General features: G+C 41.9%; 1 protein-coding gene across 2 annotated transcripts in view; it reads left to right on the forward strand.

Annotated features, from left to right (window-relative positions):
• The window catches only part of VPS39 (VPS39 subunit of HOPS complex), a 45,944-nt gene that overhangs the window by 7,479 nt on the left and 15,162 nt on the right, over window positions 1-23,303 (forward strand). Inside the window, exons 2-11 of one of the 2 annotated variants that reach the window (XM_068962255.1) lie at window positions 290-355; window positions 8,305-8,337; window positions 8,822-8,886; window positions 9,178-9,220; window positions 10,628-10,722; window positions 11,666-11,764; window positions 12,209-12,301; window positions 14,690-14,873; window positions 19,759-19,879; window positions 19,992-20,112. In XM_068962255.1, the coding sequence (XP_068818356.1) occupies window positions 290-355; window positions 8,305-8,337; window positions 8,822-8,886; window positions 9,178-9,220; window positions 10,628-10,722; window positions 11,666-11,764; window positions 12,209-12,301; window positions 14,690-14,873; window positions 19,759-19,879; window positions 19,992-20,112 (920 nt within the window). The remainder of the gene's footprint in view (window positions 1-289; window positions 356-8,304; window positions 8,338-8,821; window positions 8,887-9,177; window positions 9,221-10,627; window positions 10,723-11,665; window positions 11,765-12,208; window positions 12,302-14,689; window positions 14,874-19,758; window positions 19,880-19,991; window positions 20,113-23,303) is intronic. The other variant, XM_068962245.1, reaches the window with a different exon arrangement.

Genomic DNA, 23,303 nt, shown 5'->3' on the forward strand with positions numbered 1-23,303 from the left:
TGCTACCCATTTTATGGTTTTATAAACTTCTATCATATTTTCAGTTGGTTTCATTTTGAAACAATGAAGCTGGGGGCATTTTTCATTCTCTGGTATGTCTCACCTAGTTCAATAAATATTGCTTTCAATTATTTGATTCTCAAACATTTCTTGAATACAAACATTTATTAGTTTTGCAAAACACATATTATCAAAGCCAACTCATTTTCTCAACCCTTTGATTTCTGATTATAAGCCCCAACTAAAGAAACAGGGTCTTACTAAAGCTGATGGTCCTTTTCTTTTTCAGAGGAATGGCTGCTTGTTGGAACAAAACAAGGTCATCTTCTTCTCTACAGGATTCGGAAAGATGTTGGTAAGTGGCAACTTTTCAGAACCAAGTAAAAAGTGGCTTACTACTCAAGTTAAAAAAAAAAATTGGTAGTCAACTGGTATACAGCTGTGAAATCAGTGATTACTGGACCATTAAAAAGGTGAGTGGGGGTTGGTGGTAGCACAGTGGAAGAACGGGGAGTGGGGAGAAACTTGTGAGACTCTCAAGGGTTTTCTCTTTTTTTCAGACTATGTTCCCATATCACCTTCTGGGAGGTGGGGCTGGATGTGTTTTCCCTTCTTGCTTCTTGGAGACTCAGGCCAGAAATAAGAAATATTACAGGAATAAAATTTTTGTGTAAATGGTGTGATAAAAGGGGAAGAAAAGTTAGGAGCTATTGATTTTAAAGATCCTGTTAAACTTCTGCAGGGTGGGCTAGGGCAGATAGGACCTGGGTTTGAGTCAGGCTTTACTTCTCTGACATGTGACTCTGAGTAGGTCTTTTCCAGTGTCAGTTTCCTCTTCTATAACGTATGTCACAAAATTGTTGGGGTCAGATGCAAGGACTTGGAAAACTAAAACTTGAATCGAATATTTCTGTCAGTAAAAATGTAGAAAGTGAAAGTCGCTCAGTTGTGTCCAACTCTTTGGGGTCCCATGGACTATACATGTAGTCCACGGAATTTTCCAGGCCAGAATACTGGAATGGGTAACCTTTCCCTTCTCCAGGGGATCTTCTCAACCCAGGGATCGAACCCATGTCTCCCACATTCCAGGTAGATTCTTTACCAGCTGAGCCACAAGGGAAGGCGAAATCTTTTACCAACTGAGCTATCAGGGAAGCCTCTAAACGTATTTGAAGTTTATTCTGTTAGAGTGCCCTCTAGTGGGGAAAATGTACCTCACTCCCTTTTCCTAATTCTATTTCTGTTCTCTTTGTAGAAAATTGATGTGTTTGTATATTATACCCTGGAGATACATACTATAGGAATAAGCTGTTAATGCCAGAGTAGGTTGAACCATATAAAATTGTCATTATTTGACTATATTAGAAAAAACAGAATTTCATGGCTTTCAACCTGGTATATAACTTTCCATAGTAAATAACTTACTGTACGAGTGGAAATAGAACATTCTCTTTGGAGCTTGTAACAAGGGTAACATATTGGGAAAAAAGAGCATCTTACCAGGTGTAAGGGAGGAAAGAATTTTTTTACTCTTAACCCATCTTAGGTTGACTAGATGAGGAGCTGTAAATCAGAGAAACACCAAGACAAAGCAGGAGGACTTTGAGTTTCTAGAGTGGCAAATTATGGGAAGGCAAATATATGGGGAAACTAGCTGGAGATAACTTTGTTATGTAGATTGCTCTGGTGTAGTCTCTGGGATGATAAGGGTCTAGAGTTGTCTCTAAATTAATTAAATGTTGTCTTTGGTAGAGAGGGGAGAGAAGGTACCTTTGTAAATTTATGTCTTGCTCTTTGGCAGATGGGGGAGGGTAGAGAGCTTTTCTTGTTATCTGCTGCGTCTCAGTTACCTTCAGCTCAAAATAATCTTTGTGTCAGAGAAGCATATGTGAAGGTGGTATATTCTGCTTCCCTTCACTGGTGTAATAGGGAAGGAGGATGGTACTTAGTCAAGTTCAATGGTGGGGTAGGAAAGGAAGCCAGAAGATCAAAATAGGCTTTACAGAAAGTCCCCTACACATGAACGAGTTCTCTTCCAAGAACACGTTCGTAAGTCCCGTTTGTTTGTAAGACCAACAAAGTTCGCCTGGGTACCCAGCTAACACAATCGGAGGGCACAGGCTGCAGTTTCAACACAACCTGACGTTGATGGAACGCATGTTTGCATCTTTGAAAGTTCGCAACTTGAATGTTTGTATGTAGGAGACTTACTATATTTCAAAGTTTTTTAACTTTAAATCAATAGTCTGCCAATTTGTTCCCCAAAAAGGACTAAATGTTACCCCAAAACAGGGTTCACCTCTTGGTGGGTGTTGAGCAAAAAGACACAAGCAAGAAAGAGAGTGGAAGAAGGAAGGATTTGTTACTTGTTGCAACTAAGGAGAACACTGGAGATCTTTCCCAAAGCAGGGTGTCCCCAAGCAGCAAAATTGGAAGTTTTTAAATTAAGAGACTTGGGTAGTTGAGTCTTGAAGCTTTAGTTGAGTGAAGTTAAGAGGGTCTGAAAAGATCAACATCATTATCCCTTTGGAGGGGGGTGCAGGTGTTAAATTCTGCAAAGTCTCAAGAAAGTAGGCTAATCTTTACCATTGAAACAGAACTGGGAGTCTTGATACCTGCTTTGTTATCTCTGCTGTTGTGACTTCTCTTGCCTGATAAAGGTCTGTTCTTTTGTTCCCTTAAGATCATTATTGCTGAGACCTGGCAGGGACGAGCACTGTGGTCAGGTTTAGATTACAGAATGGCTTAGGGGAAGAAAAATGGCTTCTTTTATGTCAAGAAAACCATGACTGATTCTCTTTCTCTGGGGAACCCCTATTTTATCTACTTATGGAAATAGCAAATATTTGGGGCTTTTCAGGTCATAAGATCTGTCATGATTATTCTGCTACTGTATCAAAAGAGCATGGATGTGGCTGTGTGCCAGCAAAGCTTTATTTATAGAAACATGGAGGACTGGGTTTGACCCCCAGACAGTACTTTGTTGGCCCTTGCTTTAAATTTTTCAGAGGCAGAATATTTGTATTCTGTGATATCAACCCAGTCTATAATTTAAAAATTAAACCTGCCTTTGATTTTATTCAACATTAAGCAACTCTGTTTTTACCCTTTACTGTGGGCTCAGATGATGTACAAGGCAGGGAGATAAGAGAATCTAATATTCCTATCCCAAAAGATAATCACTTCTTTGTGCCATCAAATACTGAATACTCTGATAAAGTAACTTGTTTAATATATCATTTCTATATAAGTGATGAGGAATTGAAAACTCTACTCTAAAAGTAAACTTTTCAACATAGTGTAGGCTCAAACTGGTAATGTTAATGTTAATCTGACTTGCAACCCTGGTGGTGATTGTTCCTTCCCCAGTTCATCATGTAACCCTTGACAGGTTAGTTACTTTTCCTCAGTTTCCCCACAGGTCACTGGGATAGCAATATTAACTTATCTTAGACAGTTAGGAAATCAAACTCTAATTAGAAGCCTCACTTCTCCATATACCCTTAGAGAACAGTTCAGTTCTAAGCCACTTCTGTTCTGTTTATCAGCCAGAAATAGACCTGGGCCTCTATGAATCAGCCATGGAACTAGCTGCGTTTCTACATCTGAGATATTCCAAACTGAAACCACTAGTTGGCATGTTTTGGGAGTTCTGGTCCTTTATGTCTCAGCACAGAAAGAACTCAGCGAGAAGCATGGTGATAGATAGGAAGTGATTTATTAGAATAGGACGCCTGTGAGACTTACAAGCAGGTGGGCAAGAGGGTGCTATGCCTCGAGAACTTAGTGGGCTACAGTTTTCTAATCAAAGGAACAGTGGGGAGAGGGGAAAAAGCCGCCTTCTTCCTCATTGAGCAGATCTCACACTTCCGTCATCAGCTCTTCCTCCACGCCAGGTGGGGGCGTTTTCTTGCCTACGTGGTCAAACTGGGACTATCATGGCGCAATAGAAGTGAACAAAATGGGCAATAACATATGCTTAAAATGGCAGATTATCTGAGGTTTCAATATAATGTCACTTTTTCTTCATATTTTTGTTTCTAGTGTGTGCAGAGAAGTGTGACCTGGGAATCATTAATTCATTGAGCTCACTGGGCAAGATGTGTGTCTCATGCACCATTGTTTTATTGTTTGGAGGCATGTCTCATTGTTTCTCTTGAGTGATTTTATGGTTCCCAGGTGGTGCTAGTGGTAAAAAAAAAAAAACCTGCCTGCAGATGCAGGAGACATAAGAGACCACGGTTCGATCCCTCGGTCAGGAAGATCCCCTGGAGGAGGCCATTGCAACTCACTCCAGTATTCTTGCCTGGGAAATCCGCTGGACGGAGGAGCCTGGCAGGCTACAGTCATGGGGTTGCAAAGAGTTGGACGTGACTGAGGCGGCTTAACACACATGTGCTTAAACAAACCTGCTTTCTTGCATGGTCTTTAATTTACATGGGGATCTCCCATACTTTTTTCTTTACTGATAATCCCCTACTGGGATTAACTATTGAATTACCTAGTTTGTTCCTTTACTCTCTCCCTATCAAAACCTTGATACATTTTCGACTAGACTGTCTTTCTGAGGAAAGGGACAGAGTGGGTAGTAAGATTTCCTGGAAAGACTGGGATGAACGGGACCTGGACTCCAATCTGATCTGAGCCACCCCCCTCCTGTGAGTTCACAAACATCTCTCGGCTTCAGTCTACTCAGAAACTTCAGTCTACTGGTATCTTAAACAGAGGCTTTAGATTACTTCTCATCTAAGGTCTTAACAATTTTATGTTTGCTTCAGTGATGCTTCACCCTAGAGCAGTGGTTTGCAAAGTTTGATCTTGTGGAGGAAAAATGTTACATGTCATATCAGTGAACAAAGGATGTGTGACCCTTAAGCCATCAGCCACTGCAGCCTCAAACTGTGCACCCTGAGGGGATTCTGAAGAGACAAAAACAGTATATGTGTTTGCTTGCTCAATCACTTCAGTTGTGTCGTTTCTGACTCTTTGCAACCCCGTGGACTGTAGCCTGCCAGGCTCCCCGGTCCATGGGATTCTCCAGGCAAGAATACTGGAGTGGGTTGCCATGCCCTCCTCCAGGGGATCCTCCCAACCCAGGGATTGAACCCACGTCTCTTATGTCTCCTGTGTCAGCAGGTGAGTTCTTACCACTAGCACCACTTGGGAAGCCTGAAAAACAGTATACTGGCCCTAAATGGTTAAGGTGTGTATCAGAGGAATGATTTCAGTGAGTCAAGACTCTTGTATCTCCCCATACATAGAAAAGCACTAAACTTGAGAAGTCTGGTTTTCTTAAATAGCAGTTATCTTTTGATGTTTGACCACCTGGTTTTGTTTTGCTTTTGGTCTGAACTCCTATATATCCTGGCTCTTCCTGAGGTCCTCAGCAAGTCTACAGAATAAAATATAATTCTCAACTTTTAGATTGTGCCTTTTTTTTTTTTCAGTTGACAGTTTCTAGACCCCAGGAGGTTTCTCACAGTCCTTTCAGAGGATCCACAATGTCAAAACTTAAGTTCACACTGTAACACTAAAACATTATCATTTTTTCATCGACATTTATCAACATTTGCACTGATGGTCTAAAAGTAGTGGCAGGTAAAACTGCTGCCCCTTAAAACAAGTTCATGACAGTGTGTCAAAAAAACTTTGGCACCACACTGACCTAGCAGTTGTATTTTTTCCCCATGTATGCTCACAGTGGTTTTTTTCTTTTGCCAGTTTCACCCCTGGTGACTCAGACGGTTAAGAATCCGCCTGCAGTGTGGGAGACCTGGGTTTGATCCCTGGGTTGGGAAGATCCCCCGCAGGAGGGCATGGCAACCCACTCCAGTATTCTTGCCTAGAGAATCCCCATGGACAGAGGAGCCTGGCAGGCTGCAGTCCATGGGGTTGCAAAGAGTTGAACATGACTGAGCAACTAAGCATACATGTTCTTTGTGGGGCAGTAAAAAGTATTTGTTTTATTATATCTTGACCCTTGAGAACACCTCTTCAGTAATCTCTGTGGTATAATGGGAAGTACACGTAAGCACTTCTGCTGTGTGCAAGGTATGCACCCCAGGGACCATCTCAGGGAAATGTTCTCATGTAATTGTTGGGAGTAATGAGCTGAGCTGACCATTTATTTAATGGAGCATCATTTCTGCTTGAGAGAATGACTAACAGATAGGTTGTGGTTTTTCAGAGCATTTGGGTGTTCAGTAGATGTTTTCTCAAAAATGAACAGAGTCTCTCACTTCAAAGAAAACAACTGGCAGTAGTGTTACTGATGATAAAGTTAGGGCTTTCAGGGGAAAATCAGAATTGTGGAAAAATTGTATCCAACCCTATGAACTTGACAGCTTCTCAGTACTGAAAGCTTTTTCTGATGAGACTGCGGTGATAATGAGCATGATTTTTTTTTTCTCAATCTTGTAACAAAATGTGTCAATATTTGGAAAATCTGCATAACTATGTGAACCAATATTTTCTAAACAAAGCACGAATAAAAGAGCCATTCAAAATGTGAGATATACCGATGGACTGTAACAGAAAAGTTCGCTAATAGGTTTCAGATTCCAGATTGCAAGAATCTTCATTTGTCAAGTTTTGGTCTAGCATCAAAGATCCACAATTATCTGAAAAAGCTATTAAAAAGCTATTCCTTCCTTTTTCAACTACATGTCCACATGAGGACAGATGTTTGTCATATATCTCAACCATACAGTGTATCAAAACAGATAAAATGCAGAAACAAATGTGAGAGCCAGCTATCTTCTGTTAGTGGAGTGAAAGTCACTCAGTCGTGTCCAACTCTTTGCGACTCCATGGACTATACTATACAGTCCATGGAATTCTCCAGGCCAGAATACTGGAGTGGGTAGCCTTTCCCTTCTCCAGGGGGTCTTCCCAACCCAGGGATCAAACCCAGGTCTCCCACATCGCAGGTGGATTTTTTACCAGCTGAGCCACCAGGGAAGCCCAAGAATACTGGAGTGGGTAGCCTATCCCTTCTTCAGCAAATCTTCCCAACCCAGGAGTTAAACCGGGGTCTCCTGCCAGACCTTAAAGAGATTTACAAAAGTGTAAAACAATGCTTTTCTTTTAAATTTGGAAAAATAGTTATTATTCATAAAAATATGTTATTTATGGTAACATGTAGTGAGCTTATTACTGTGATAAGTCAGTTAAGGCATGTTTTTAAGGGGCTTCCCTCGGTGTTTCAGTGGTAAAGAATCCGCCTGTCAGTGCAGGAGACACAGATTCCATCCCTGATCTGGGAAGATCCCACATGCTGAGGAGCAACTAAGCCCTTGCAACACAACTATTGAGCCTGTGCTCTAGAGCCTGGAAATTGCGAGTACTGAAGCCCACCTTCCTAGAGCCTGTGCTCAGCAAGAGAAGCCACCACAATGAGAAGCTGGCACACCACAACTAGAGAATAGCCCCTACTCACTGCAACTAGAGAAAAACCTGTGCAGCCACAAAGACGCAGGATAGCACCCCTCCCCACCAAAATACATGTTTTTAAAATTTCTCAGTTTTAATTTCTGATATGGTAAACATTGATAGCTGTAATCCATGTAGAAGTTTGATCCTCAGTAATTTTTAAGATGAATGGGTCCTGAGATCAAAAAGTGTGAGAATCTCTATCCTAGATAATTCTGCCTAGAAAGAGAATTGTTAGAGGTAATAATGTCCTTTTCAAATACAGAACTCTTTATCAAGCAGTAATGGCTGATTTTTTTTTCCCTTGTGAAATGTAATGACATAATACAGAGTAGGTTTCTGAATCACCCACAACTTCAGGGCCCCGTCTTCATCTCCTCTTCTTAGGGGCATGTGGAGGAAGCAAGACCAGCTTTGGTGGCGTGGGCCTTTGTGGCTGCTCAGAGAATCTCCACCGACTTGACTTGCATGGTCAGCAATGTACATAGTCTCTCCTCTAGCTGGGAGGCAGGTGGCAGGGTGCAGGCTTTACTCAGGCTCCACGGAAAGTCAGCCCTGAGTTTGCCTCTGGGCTGTCTCTCTCCGGCTGCTCTCTGACTGCTTGACCTGTCAGGTCTCTCTGAGATGAAATTGGAATAATAATGCCTCCTTCTTGGGGTGGTCGTGAGGTCACAGAGAATACACATAAATTTAAAAATCCAGAGCCTGGCACTTAGTTGTTGCTTAGTTAATCATAGCTGCTATTATTGCTGTGGTAGTTATTCTTTTTGACCCTTTGGTGGGTTTTGATGCTAAATACTTTGGTCACCCCAGCAAGATGGGCTTCATGTGTTTTTAAGGCCTATAACTTTTCCCCCCTTTCTTTTGCAACAGTGTCAGCAGGTGTAGCATCACCCGAGAGTGGCAGTAAGTGTAGATGCATTAAGTTGCTTTAGCTCTGGGGATGGTGTTTGCTCTGTCCTGTGATGCAGGACATATGGTAGCTGCTGGGAGTTAGTTAGATCTAAGAACGCTTTGGGCTGGGATTCATTGCTTGGGCTCCCATATTTGACTGTTACTTTTTACACTCTTTTGATGAAATACTTTGCCAAGGTACTATTATGTGGGATAAAATCCTCATAAGTACCTTGCAGCTTCAGTAAACTATGGTGTGGTCCTTTCTGCTAATGCCAGGAAGAGGTGCATGAAACCCTTTGTTCTAAAATTGAAGCTGAAAGCAGCTTACTATCCTCAGTAAAGACAGCTGTCTCTTTTAGATCTCCAACTTCTGTTCTTTAAAGAAATTTTTTTTTTTCTTTTTATGATTCATGTAGGAGAGCAGCATTTTTTGGTCATGGTTCTTTTTATAGGTATTCCTGTGTTTGGAAATGTGTTTGTTTCTTTTCCATAGGTTGCAACAGGTTTGAAGTGACATTAGAGAAATCCAATAAGAACTTCTCCAAAAAGATTCAGCAGGTAAGCCATGATATTGACATCTAAGAGACCTAATCAAAGCTAGAACTTTGGTAAAATTATTGACTCGTCTTTGAATCCTCTGCTGTCTGTCCTCCTGTTTCTGCAGGGATATCTGTCCATCCATCACATACCTGAAATCCTCTTTCATGAGCAGAAATTGTGGTTGCATATAAGTCAGATCCTTGCCATTGATGTTGGCTTTTTAGTCCCTTTTTAGTTTTAGTTAAAATGAACATTTGCTGAACTTTGTCAGAAATGTTTAACGGGATCTAATGATTTGCTCTTTTCCAGATCCATGTGGTCTCCCAGTTTAAGATTCTGGTCAGCTTGTTAGGTAAGAAAAGGGGTTGCATTTGTATTTCATGTATCAAGAAACAGAAACTGGGATCTGATTAACCTTTTCATGGTTAATTTGATAGTTGTTATTTAACAGTGAAACTGACACATTCCTCACCAGATACAGCAGGGTACACAGGTAATAAAGGTACCTCCCCCATATCTTGAACTCTGTTCTCCATGAAGTGTCATTTCATTCATTCAAGATATATTGTGCCTTACTGTAGACATTGGAGATACCAAGTTGAATGAGACATGGTTTCCATCTTTAAAACTTAGGTTCTGATTCTGAAGACCAAAATGACAGAAAGTACTCATATTACAGTGTGATAAGTTACAATGGAGCTTCCCCAGTGGCTTAGAGGAAGGAATCTACCTGCAATGCAGAAGACCTAGGTTTAATCTCTGAGTTGGGAAGATCCCCTGGAGGAGGGCATGGCAACCCACTCCAGTATTCTTGCCTGGAGAATCCCATGGACAGAGGAGTCTGGCATGCTACAGTCCATAGGGTTGCAAAGAGTCGGACACGACTAAGCAACTGAGCATGCAGGCACACAAGTTCCAGTGAAAATTTATAAAAAGTGCAGGGTCTTAATAACAGGAGGGACAGCAGTGTCTAGTGAGTGATTAGACTTTCAGCAGGAAGACAGAGGTTAGCAGAGCATTAAAGGCAGAGGAGACAGCTTCAGCAAAGCCCTTAGATATGGCCAAACTTCAGGTATATGGTTGGAGAGTGGCTAGAAACAGGTGAGAGATCAGGGCCAGACTATTCAAGGCCTTTTTGCAAAGCCACAGTTTCATGGGAGGTGGCCAGTAAGGCCTTTTCTTGACAAGCAGAAGAAACTTGCCTCATGCTCTGTTTGTTCAGCCCAGGGCCTGAATAGTAGAATCCTTTTAAACTTAGTTTCTAGTCAAGAGAGAAACATTTAAAGTACCTAAAACTAGCTAGAAGGCCCAAGTGAAATTATTGTGCTTGCTTTGCTAGGAAAAAAATATTCTCGCCATGTGTTTTTACAGAATCCATAGGGTGTTTCCTTTCTCTTATTGGAGCATCCTAACATGAGTAGTTTTAAAAGGAATTTCTTGTACAAATATTACATCAGGAGTTTCCAGATGTGAGAAAGACCAAGTGTAAGAGTGCTGTTTGGAAATTAAAGAGTTCTTTTACTCAAGATAGCCCAAAGTGAAAGAAACACAATATCCAAGTTTAGAAGACTAAGTGACCTCTTACCTGTTTTTTTTTTTCACTGGTTCATGGACCAGAATAAGTTATTGTTAGTGAAACTGAAGATACTGTCTTGAACCAACATTTGCCAATTAGTTCTTTTTTTTTTTTTGTCTTGAAGTTGGCTATCCTAGGGAATGATGATAATTTATAGTGGTGTTTTTATCTCCTACCAAACAGAAAATAATATTTACGTCCATGACCTGTTGACATTTCAACAAATCACTACGGTTTCCAAGGCAAAGGGAGCATCATTGTTCACGTGTGACCTCCAGGTAACTGCAAGGAAGATAAAATTTGACTTTGTGCTTTGATCAATACAGCCTTTCCTCACCATCCCTCCCAGTAGATGGGAAGAATGTAATATTGATATCCAAACTCAGCAGAGGCTCCAAAGAGACTACTTGATTTTGGATCGTATTAGAGAAACCTCCCCCTTAGTATGTGACCTAAAGCTAGAATATTTGCATTCCCTGGTTGTGTGCTAATTAACAACAGACCGCTGTATTTCAGGAGGCAGCTAGCCAAAAACGAAAACACTTGCCATGGGCAAACCATTAGTGAGGAATCAGGACTGTGATAGTACATGAACATAGCTCTGTGACATTAATTGACTCATGTTTTAAATGTATCATTGTAGTCTTTGTCATTAGGGAGTTTTCGCAGTTTAGAAAAGACATTTCTCCTGATTTTTGCCAGCTCTTCATTCTTAGCTTCTTCACAATCTGCCTCACCCCGCTAACTCAGCTTTGATCACTCATTAGCACTTATGGTCTACATTGACACTGCATTGTTTCTTTTATGCTTAGGCATTTTCTATCCCCCCGCCCACCCCATCTCCTTTAAAGGATTGAAAGCAGGCCTGCTGTCACTGACACAGGCTGATCCCTGCCCCTGCAGGTATTGAGAGCCATGAGCAAGAAACATTTAAGGAAAAAAGGAGGACGCAGTTGTGTAGATTTTCTTCTCTAAACTACTTCTGTCTGTGAGGTTTGCTGGGGCCAGTGTCTCAGACTAGCAGCCCATGGGAGGACATGCTCCTCAGCACACTGGGTGTGAGTCTATCCTGAGAGAATGGGGTGCGTTGTGCTTAGCTTCTCTGGCAGCGTGACTTTGTGTGACAGGAATGTTCAGATGAGTAGCCATTTCAAGGTAGAAAATCTCTGACTGGAGTCATCAGTGTACACATCCTCATTTGCTCTGGGTGTCTCTTCCCAGCACAGAGAGACTGGGGAGGAGGTGTTGCGGATGTGTGTGGCCGTGAAAAAGAAGCTGCAGCTCTACTTCTGGAAAGACAGGGAATTTCATGAGTTGCAGGTAAAGTCCATGGTTACCTGGTCTGCCGGTTGGGTTGGAGCTGCTGCTACGTTGACCCACAGCTTGAAAGATTGGCTGTTCAGTCCCTCTGAAGCCCGGGAACCCAGTGTTCTCCCCAGATGAATGCTCCGCTCTGAATACCTAAGAGTTACTCATGCACATTTGTCAGAGTCTCCTGGTCTTCAGAGGCAAGGGAAGCACAGCCCTACATCTCTACAGATTGATTTATATCAAAATGGGTTTTCACCTTTTTTAAATGCATCTTGTCCATTTCATGGGTTTCATATTTTATTATGGGTGCTTTCCTGGTCTTGTGCTAATAGAATTGTGTTCAGAGGAGGGTGAGGGTGATTTTTCAGAATGGGAGTAAAATAACAGGAAAGTCACCTATTTCTTTTCCCCCTTTAACATCTTTCCAGTTGAACATTTGCTCTTTTTCTCCAGGGGGACTTTAGTGTACCAGATGTGCCCAAGTCCATGGCATGGTGCGAAAATTCTATCTGTGTGGGCTTCAAGAGAGACTACTACCTAATAAGGGTAAACCTTACCATTTTGCAAATATCATCAGTTTACTTTGGGGAAGTTGACTGTGAATTTCCCTGGGGGAAATAATTAGATGCTTCTGAACTGCAGGTAGAGAGACTGAGTTAGGTAGAGTTTTGGTGTAACAGGATTTGTGTTTGTATGTTTGGTTCTTTTTCATGCTCTAAACGTCTTTTGCAAATGAGATGTCTGTGTATCTTAAGCCAGACAGCATCAACTCTCAGTTCTCTACATAATGAATTATCCACGTGCTGTATCTAGATAATTAGGACTGTTTGGCTCTGTCCAGTAGCATTATCATGGGCTGCTATCTTGAGGCTTCAGTGTTAGGAATTATATACTTTTTTTTTTTTTTTTTAATTTTGGCTGCATTTCCTGCTTTGCAGGATCTCAGTTCCCCAACCAGTGATTGAACCGCAACCACGGCAGAGGAAGCACTGAATCCTAATAACTAGACCACCAGGAAATGCCCTGATTTTAGTAGTAACTTAAGTATTTTTGAGGCTTTGAGTTTCTTGCCTCCCCGAATCTTATAGTATATTTGTTGTAAAAATTGTTTTCATTTTTTTAAAATTTCAAAAGCCTTTTGTTTTTATTATAGAAAATAAGAAAATATAGATAAGGAGAGTAAAGGAAGTGCAAGTCATCTATAATTCTCCCACTCACTGTTAACTTTTTAGTAATGGGCATCTTCCCTATTTACAAAAAAATATCACGTTATAACATTGTTTTGTAACCTGCTTTTTCTCTTAATCTAAGTGGTAAATATCCACAACATTGTTTTTTTCCCCTCCAGTGTGCATATGTATGTACACCAGGTTGGTGTACCATTCATTTTATAGAATAATATAAATTCCTTATCTTCGTACCCCTCTCGTAATCTAGACTTGGCAATCAACCCTAGATTCTCCCCACCTCCTACTTCCCTACTTGCTGCTGTGTTTGCTCTTCATTGTTTATCTAGTGAATATATTCATTCCATACTTATGTTCTTGGGCTGGCCTCATTTTATCAGCATCAGAACTGCAAGCTCCTAGGTGGTTACTGGGCTTCTCTGGTGGCTCAGATGGTAAAGAATCTGCCTGCAATACAGGATATGTGGATTCCATCCCTGGGTTGGGAAGATCCCCTGGAGAGGGGAATGACCACCTACTCCAGTATTCTTGCCTGGGAAATCCCATGGACAGAGGAGCCTGTCAGGCTACAGTCCACGGGGCCGCAAGAGTCGGACAGGACTTAGTGACTGAACCGCCACCGCCAGGTGAGTTACTGCTTTGTAACTCACTATGTAGCACCTGGGCAGACAGGCTCCTAAGAGGGCTGGGGGAACGGAGCAGCGGTTGGAGGAGGGCTCTCATTCCTCTGACTGCCTTAGGTGTCCTGTCTCCTTCTTGAGAGTGGAGTGTTTTGAGGGTGAGGAGTCTTGCTTTAGGACCAGTTCATTCAAAACTCCTTCCTTTATTTACATACAGTAACATTCTCTTGGATATGTGGTTCTGAGTTTTGGCAGATGCCTAGAGTTGTGTAACTACCACCACAATCAAGGTTCAGAACTGGGGACTTCCCTGGTGGCCCAGTGGTTAGGGCTTCACGCTTCCACTGCAGGGGGTTCAGGTTCAATCCCTGATTGAGGGAGTGACCAAGATCCTGCATACCTTGAGGCCAAAAAAAGATTCAGAACAGTTCCATCACCCCAAGAAATTCCCTCATGCTCTCTCTCTGACGCCAGCTTTCCTCCCACACCCCCACCTCTAGTCACCACTGATCTATTCTTCTCTTATAGTTTGCCTCTTCCAGAATGTCTTATAAATAGCATCGTACAGTATGTAGACTTTTGAGCCTGGCTTCTTTCACTTAGCATAATGAAGTTGACATCCATCTGTGTTGTGTGTGGGTCAGTATATTCTTATGACTTCCATTGTATGGAAGGACATAGTTGTTTACAATTTTTAGCCATTATAAACAAAGCCACTATAAACATTTGCACACAGATTTTTATGTAAACACGGGTTTTTTATTTCTCCTGAGCAAATGCCTAGGAATGGGATTGTTGGGTCCTATGTAAGTGTATATTTAATTTTATAAGAAGCCAACAGCCAAAGCTACTATACCATTTTGTGTTCTCACCAGCATCGTATGAGAGTTCCGATTACTTTAGCACTTGACACTGTTAGCTGCCGAGCTAGATGCTTGTCTCCATGTTAGAGAAAAAAAGAATTGGTTCAAAAATTGTCATAACAGACTATAATATTTCTTTATGCCAAATAAGGACTATTATTGGCCTCTGTAGGTTTGGGGTTTTAACTTAATTTTTCTAGGCTGTCCCTCTGTTCATGCCTCTGGCTGGAGAATGCTGGGTGACTCACTTGTGTCTTCCTGTAGGTGGATGGAAAGGGGGCCAACAAAGAGCTCTTCCCAACAGGAAAACAGCTGGAGCCCTTAGTTGCACCTCTGGCGGATGGAAAAGTAGCTGTGGGTCAGGATGATCTCACCGTGGTGCTCAATGAGGAAGGGATCTGCACACAGAAGTGTGCCCTGAACTGGACAGACATCCCAGTGGCCATGGGTAAGACCTGCATAGCTGCTGTTTCCCACTTTGGGCTGAGGCCATGCTACTCTTGCAGACTGGGGCTCCACTCAGAGCTTTAGCAGACTGGTTTCCAGCGTCACTTGCTCTCAGTTCCCCTTCTTGTAAGTAGAAAAGTGTTTCTGGATTCTTTAAAATGGGATATTCTGGGGACTTCCATGCTTCTGCTGCAGGGGACACAGGTTTGATCTCCGATCGGAGAGCTAAGATCCCACATGCTACACGGTGCGGCGCCTCCGCAAAAAAGGGGGACTATTTTGGCTTTTGTAGGAAGTTGGGTTTTGCCAACTTCTGACTAAAGGGGGGAAAATGTAAACAGAATTGCACATTTTAGGAAGTGATTGTCTACTGCTATTTTTATTTTTTACTTACTTTTCTTTTACATTCATTAAAAAAATTTTTTAATTTATTTTTATTTTTGGCCATGCTGGGGCTTCTCTGCTATGCAGGTTTTTTTTTCTCTAGTTGCAGCAAGCAGGAGCTATTCTCTAGTTGTGCATGGACTTCTCATTTCCATGGCTTCTCTTGTGGCAGAGCAGGGTCTCTAGGTACAGAGGCTTCAATAGTTGTGGTTCCCAGGCTCTAGAGCACAGGGTCAGTAGTTGTGACATACGGGTGTATTTGCTTCACAGCATGTCGGATCATCCTGGACCAGGGATTAAACTCACGTCTCCTGCATTGGCAAGCAAATTCTTTACCACTGAGTCCCCAGGGAACCCTGCCTACTTTTTTAATGGTTTTATTTTGTCCCCTGCCAAATAGACTAAGCTTGTAAATTATTGGAAATTATTTAGTCCTATGGTGTGTATAACAGCATTAAAAGGTTTTTGATGTGGTGGTTATTGCTGCTTTTGTTTTTGTAGCTTAGAGGCTACAGATTGTATTCAAAGTATGTCTGCCCCACACATTAGGTGTTTCTGCCCCTACGCCTGCCTCAGGCTCCCAGCTCTATGCAGTGATATTGCCTAGAAGCCCAAGACCGCCCTCACAGCAATTCATTTTTAGTTGAGAGAGTGGATATTAAATATTTTAGTTACTGCTGTGGAGGGGCATACCAGCCTGCTGTCTTTAAGGGCCCTAGCTCGGGAGGCAAGAATTACATCTTGGGAAAAGAGACAAAATGAGACCCTGCTTCAGGTATTAAATCGGATGAGTTGAGATTTGGTAGTTGAGAAAGGAGAAGTTCAGTGTTCAATTAGTCAGTAAAAAGTTTTGTTAAAATTGGACTAGACCAGGCAGGGAGTTTAAGATCTAGCTTGAAGGAAATTTTCTTTGATTTTAAGCAGAAAAAAATGAGCAGAAATGCAGAAGCCATGCTAGTTTGTGAGCAGGCATCCAGAAACTGACCTGATTGAACAGGTGGTGTAGATTATGGAGGGATGAGGAGGGGGCAAGTTGTTAGGGGTCCACGCGCAGGTCCAAGAGGCCAGTAGATTTCTAAATGGTAGAATTCATAAAAGTGTCAGCAGTTATTCTGGTGCTGACTAGAGATGAACAGACCAGAAGGAAGATAAAGCAAAAGGTCAGTATTGTATGGGACACACTGAAAGGACTGATGCTGAAGCTTCAACACTTTGGCCACCTGATGCAAAGAGCCAACTCATTTGAAAAGACCCTGATGCTAGTAAAGATCAAGGGCAAGAAGAGAAGGGGAAGACAGAGGATGAGATGGTTGGATAGCATCACTGACTCAATGGACATGAGTTAGAGCAAACTCTGGGATAGGTGACGGACAGGGAAGCCTGGCATGCTATAGTTCATGGAGTCACAAAGAGTCAGACACAACTTAGTGACCGAACAACAAAAAGGTTATATATATTCACAAGTTTAGGGGCTTAACGTGAGCAGGGAGGGGACATTCTTCCTAGGTAGGGTGAGAGAATACCCTTCAACAGGAAGAAGACTTAGCTTCCTGAATAGAGTACATGTTTTTTTGTTTCTTTTTAATTTTTGTATTGATTTGTGCCATACACAGGCAAATCAGCCGTAATTATACATATGTTCTCTCCTTCTCTTCCCCCCATCCCTTCCCTCCAGCTCATCACAGAGTGCCACACTGGGTTCCCTGTGCTACACAGCAGCTTCTCACCAGCTATCATCCATCTTACACCTGATAGTGTATACATGTTAATGTATATATTTCTCCGTTCATCCTGAATGGGGTCCATTTTAAACTTGGATTATATTTCTGCTCTCCTCTCCACTACTGTACCCAGGCTCCAGTCATTCTTTTTTATTGTACTGTCTTATTAATTAATTTTTATTTTTATTGTCATTTAGTTGCAGTACAGTGTCGTGTTAGTTTCTGCTGCACAGTAAAGTGAACCAGCCGTGGTGGTGGTATAGTCGCCGACTCTTGCGACCGCCTGGACTGTAGCCTTCCAGGCTCCTCTGTTCATGAGATTATCCAGGCAAGAAGCAAGAGTGCTGGAGTGGGTTGCCATTTCCTTCTCCAGGGGATCTTCCCAACCCTGGAATCGAACCCAGGTCTCCTGCATTGTAGGCAGATTCTTTCCCAACTCAAATCACAGATGTATACATATATCCTCTGCTTTTTGGATTTCCTTCCCAGTTGTTCCAGTCATTTGGAAAAGGCTCCCCATTCCTGTGCTTTCGTGTGGTTGTTGCCTTTTCCTTTCTTTGCCCAGCAGCATCCTGCTCGTATGACAAGTCCCCTGTTCAGTGGCACTTCCTCTCAGATGTCTTCTCTGACCCGCAGGCGGAATTAGTCACTTCCCCCAGGAACCCTTCGGGTTTCTCTGTCATGCGAGCTGCATGTCCCACTGGATGCAATGAGTTGTCTGTCTCCTCCGTTCATGTGGGAGTTCTGTGAGCTCTGCGCTCATGTCTTGGTTCCCTCTGAGCAGTGCCTGAAACATCCTAGCATCTTAATAGATGCTTGCTGTTAGAAGAATCACTGTTGTTGTCCACCCTTCATTACGTGCCTTCTGGATGCCAACCAGTCTGCCATGTTTGACGACTCAGATTCAGACCACCTCTGAATGAATGATAAAATGTGACAGCCAAAAAGGTTTCCATGATAGATTGCTTCTTTAGACCCAATTAAAGTAGGCCAGATTTTAAAAGGACAGAAGTTTTACATAGTTACATAAATTAACATGAAAAAAATTATAATAGCTTTTTTAAAATTTTTATTTTTTATTTGAAGGATAATTGCTGAAAATTATAGTAGCTTTTTAAAATGAGGCCAGCATTAAAAAAGGAAAATATGTTATTTAATTCTGTTTTTTTGGTGAGATGAAAGATATCAACATAATAACAACAGTAGCATTTCAACCACTCCAGTACTCTTGCCTGGAAACTCCCATGGACGGAGGAGCCTGGTGGGCTGCAGTCCATGGGGTCGCAAAGAGTCAGACATGACTGAGCGACTTCACTTTCACTTTTCATTTTCATGCATTGGAGAAGAAAATGGCAACCCACTCCAGTGTTCTTGCCTGGAGAATCCCAGGGACGGGGGAGCCTGGCGGGCTGCCATCTGTGGGGTCGCACAGAGTCGAACATGACTGAAGCAACTTAGCAGCAGCAGCATTTCAACTGATGAAGGAATTACTAAGGCCTCAGTTTCCTCATTTCTGAGTTCCTTTCTGGTTTTGAACTTTTATTGTACCATTCATTTAGCGTATGAATAGCTTGTGTAATATGAAAAGCCTTTTATCTGAAAGTAAATGACAAGAAAATAAATTTATAGCAAGTTAATCACACCAAGAAACTATTCTTATAGATACATTCTTTGAAGTTAAATTTTTATATAATAATTATGCCATCTAGAGGTTCATTTTTTTTTTACTAATTTAAAATTATTTTTAATTGTGGCTAAAAAAAGCACATAGCATAAAATCTATCACCGTAACCATTTTTAAGTGCACAGTTCAGTAGAATTATGTATATTTCCATTGTCGTGCTGAGCTTCTCTGATGGCTCAGAGGGTAAATGTCTGCTTGCAATGCAGAAGACCTGGGTTCAATCCCTGGGGTGGGAAGATCCCCTGGAGAAGGAAATGGCAACCCACTCTGTACTCTTGCCTGGAAAATCCCATGGACAGAGAAGCCTGGTAGGCTACAGTCCATGGGGTTGCAAAGAGCTGGACACGACTGAGCGATTTCACTTTACTTTACTTTACATTGTCATTCAGATTTCAAAACCTTTTCCTCTTGTGAAAGTAAAACTCTATACCTATTAAACAACAACCCATTTCCCCTCCCCCTGCCCTGGCACCATACTACTTTCTGTTCCTATGAATTTGACACACTCATTACCTCCTGTAAGAAAATGGTTACACTGAGAATGCCATCCTGCTGCCTTCTCTGTGAACCATTGAGCATCACGTGGAGTTTTGCATCTTTTCAATGTGATGATCTCAAGCAGAGATAGCATAGACCAGAAACGTGGATTTCTCTCTTTAGAATAATTTTCAGGAAAAAATAAAAAGAAGTTGCCCTCCTCTTGCCTTTCCTAAGAGGAAGAAAGAAATTATGTCACCTTGTTCTCCGACTGACTCGTTAGGGGAGCTGCCACTGGCCTTGGTTTGGCCTGGCTTCATTACTGATGAGAAAGGAGCCGCTGACTTTCACCCAGTCCTCTCAGGGAAACAGTAGGAATGGAGTCCGGTCACTCTGAGCAAAGCTAAGATGCATCCTTTTTGTGCAGGAGATTTCTCTTAGTGTCACTGAGACAAGCAATTTTTTTTTTTTTTTGTATATCACAGTATAGGATCCTGGCTTGGTATTTGACTAGTGGACCATTTGGAGATCCAAGTGCAGCTTAGAAATGAGAAGCTGAAACGTCTATAAACCTAAAGCCTTAGAGAGAACCTCAACTCAACATGTTCTCTCTCGTGCAGAGCACCAGCCTCCCTACATCATTGCAGTGTTGCCTCGATATGTGGAAATCCGAACATTTGAGCCGAGGCTTCTGGTCCAGAGCATTGAACTGCAAAGACCCCGTTTCATTACCTCGGGCGGGTAAGGAGTTCCTTTCTTTACTGTAGCTGCCATCTTGTTCCAAAATTTTAAAGTCATCTGGGTCATCATAAAGCTGGCCCTCTCTTGCTAATCCTCTTACCCCTGTCTCCAGATCAAACATTATCTATGTGGCCAGTAATCACTTTGTCTGGAGACTCATTCCAGTCCCCATGGCGACCCAAATCCAACAGCTTCTCCAGGACAAGCAGTTTGAATTGGCTCTGCAGCTCGCAGTAAGTCTTTGTTTCTGAGATTTGGGTGTGAGTTCGCCTTCCTCATCACTTCTTCAAGGCAGGTGATTTTGGTTTAGATGTTCATGTTTTGCTTGGACTGGCGGAATAAGCACTTGGATTCAGGATCAGACCCTGCCATAGAACTGTCTATGTAACTCTAAGTAATCTCACTGTCTCTATCAAATGCAGAGTGAGTGCCAATTATACTAATAGTATTTCATAGAATTAATAGGACAGTAAAATAATTGAATAGATATGGTATGGCCTTGAAAAATTAAAGACGAACAGCAAAAATAACAATCGTAACTATCAAGGTTACACTTTGGTTGAATGCAACAGCTCCAAAGCCTCTCAGAGTCTCTTTCACAAGTAGGCCCCGGGGCTTGGATAAGCAGGCCTTCTTTAGGTACTTTGAACCCACCTCAGGTTGCTGCCTTCGGCCCGGCCCCGGTCTTCAGACTGTCACTCTGCTTGAATGTTCACATGGGACGCTGCTCACGCTCTTGGCTGAGTAGTGACCGTGCCCTTGTTTCAGTGATTCTCTTATTGCCAATGTGCTTCTTGAAGATTGACTTTCAAGTCTTGCCTTATTCTTTTAAACATCCCTAGTGGTGGTTATTGTCATCTCAGAAGAGTGGATTTGAATTTATTTGAGACAACTGAAAGTCATCCTGAGCCTCACTTAGTCATTAAAACCAGACAGTGCTAATTTACTAAGAGAAGCAATTGTTATGAAGGTGATAGTAGGAAAACTCAGTTTTTAGAGTATCTTATAAATTATTTCTGAAAGGGAAACAGTGATCATAAATTTTGGAATACAAATGATTATAATCATATGTGGTGGATACTTTTGAAGAGGAACTTTTATTTTGGGTGTATAAGTTCTAGACTGAAAACAAAAATCCAGTCTTAATTAGTTAGACACATTTACTATCCCATAGATTGTTTCTTTCTTGCACCATTTAATTTTAGCATCTTACTGTTTTTTTCTCACTCATTTATTGCCCTAAATTATTTTATTTTCATTTTTAAAATAATGAATACCCGTAAACCCACCACCTAACTCCCCCTGAAAATAACTTCTGTAACCGGTACATCCCTCCCCATCCCATCCCTCTGGCTAGGCTCCAGACACAGCCATTATCCTAATTTTTGTGTTTTGTTGATGTTCTATTGCTAAGTCATGTCTGAATCTTTGAGATCTCATGAATTGGAGCACACCAGACTTCCCTGTCCTTCACCATCTCCCTGAGTTGGCTCAAATTCATGTCCATTGAGTCAGTGATGCCATCCAACCATCTCATCCTGTCTGCCCCTTCTCCTCCTGCCCTCAGTCTTTCCCAGCATCAGGGTCTTTTCCAGTGAGTTGGCTCTTCACATCAGGTGGCTGGAGTATTGGAGCTTCAGCTTCAACACCAGTCCTTCCAATGAATATTCAGGGTTGATTTCCTTTAGGATTGACTGATCTCCTTGCTGTCCAAGGAACCCTCAAGAATCTTCTCCAGCACCACAGTTCGAAAGCGTCAATTCTTGGGTGCTCAACCTTCTTTATGGTCCAACTCTCACATCCATACATGACTAATGGAGAAGGGAATGGCAAACTGCTTCAGTATTCTTGCCTTGAAAACCCCATGAACAGTATGAAAAGGCAAAAAGATTTGACACTGAAAGATGAACCCCCCAGGTCAGTAGATGTCCAATATACTACTGAGGAAGAGCGGAGAAATTGCTCCAGGAAGAATGAAGAGACTGAACCAAAGCGGAAATGATGCTCAGTTGTGGTTATCTCTCTCGGTGAAAGTAAAGTCCAGTCCTGTAAAGAACAGTATTGCATAGGAACCTGGAATGTTAGGTCCATGAATCAGAGTAAATTGGATGTGGTCAAACAGGAGATGGCAAGAGTTAGGAATCAGTGAACTATAAAATGTACAGGAATGTTAGTCGCTCAGTTGTGTCTGACAATGGGAATGGGTGAATTTAATTCAGATGACCATTATATCTACTACTGTGGGCAAGAATCCCTTAGAAGGAATGGAGTAGCCCTCATAGTCAACAAAAGAATCCAAAATACGGTACTTGATTGCAGTCCCAAAAATGACAGAATGATCTTGGTTTGTTTCCAAAGCAAACCATTCAACATCACAGTAATCCAAGTCTATGCCTCAACCACTAATGCCAAAGAAGATGAAACTGAACGGTTCTGTGAAGACCTATAAGACCTGCTAGAACTAACATCCAAAAAGATGTCCTTTTTATCATAGGGGACTGGAATGCAAAGGTAGGAAGTCAAGAGATACCTGGAGTAACAGACCAGTTTGGCCTTGGAGTATAAAGTGAAGAAGGGCAAAGGCTAACAGAGTTTTGCCAAGAGAATGCAAAATGGTCATATGAAACATCCTCTTTCAACAACACAAGCGACAACTCTACACATGGACATCACCAGATGGTCCATACCAAAATCAGATTGATTATATTCTTTGCAGCCAAAGATGGAGAAGCTCCATACAGTCAGCAAAAGCAAGACCTGGGGCTGACTGTGGCTCAGATCATTAGCTCCTTATTGCAAAATTCAGGCTCAAATTGAAGAAAGTAGGGAAAACTACTAGGCCATTTAGGCATGACCTAAATCTATGATTATACAGTGGAGGTGATGAATAGATTTAAGGGACTAGATCTGATAGACAGAGTGCCTGAAGAACTATGGATGGGGGTTCGTAACATTGTACAGGAGGTGGTGACCAAAACCGTTCCCAAGAAAAAGAAATGCAGGAAGGCAAAGTGGTTGTCTCAGGAAGCCTTACGAGTAGCTGAGAAAAGAAGAGAAGCAAAAGGCAAAGAGAAAGGGAAAGACATACCCAACAGAATGCAGAGTTCCAGAGAATAGCAAGGAGAGAGAAGAAAGTCTTCTCAAGTGAACCTTTGTGTTTATCATGCCCTTACATTTTTTTAATAGTATTTTACATATATTTGTGTGTTTGAGTATGTGTCTAGTTTTTGAGCTTTATGAAAAAGGTATTATGCAGCACATGGCTGTTTTAGCATCCGTTTTTCTTAACAGGAATGTCTTCTCAGTGTTCTTTCTGCTGCTGGTTGTCTATTTCATCTTTGGATGAAACAGAGAAGAAGAAAGTGGGTTTCCTTCTTTTCCTTCTCTTCTCTAGGCCTGTACTTACTAGGTGTTCTGCTCTATG

Source organism: Capricornis sumatraensis, chromosome 2, assembly GCF_032405125.1.
Source record: "Capricornis sumatraensis isolate serow.1 chromosome 2, serow.2, whole genome shotgun sequence".
NCBI classification, from domain to species: Eukaryota; Metazoa; Chordata; class Mammalia; order Artiodactyla; family Bovidae; genus Capricornis; species Capricornis sumatraensis.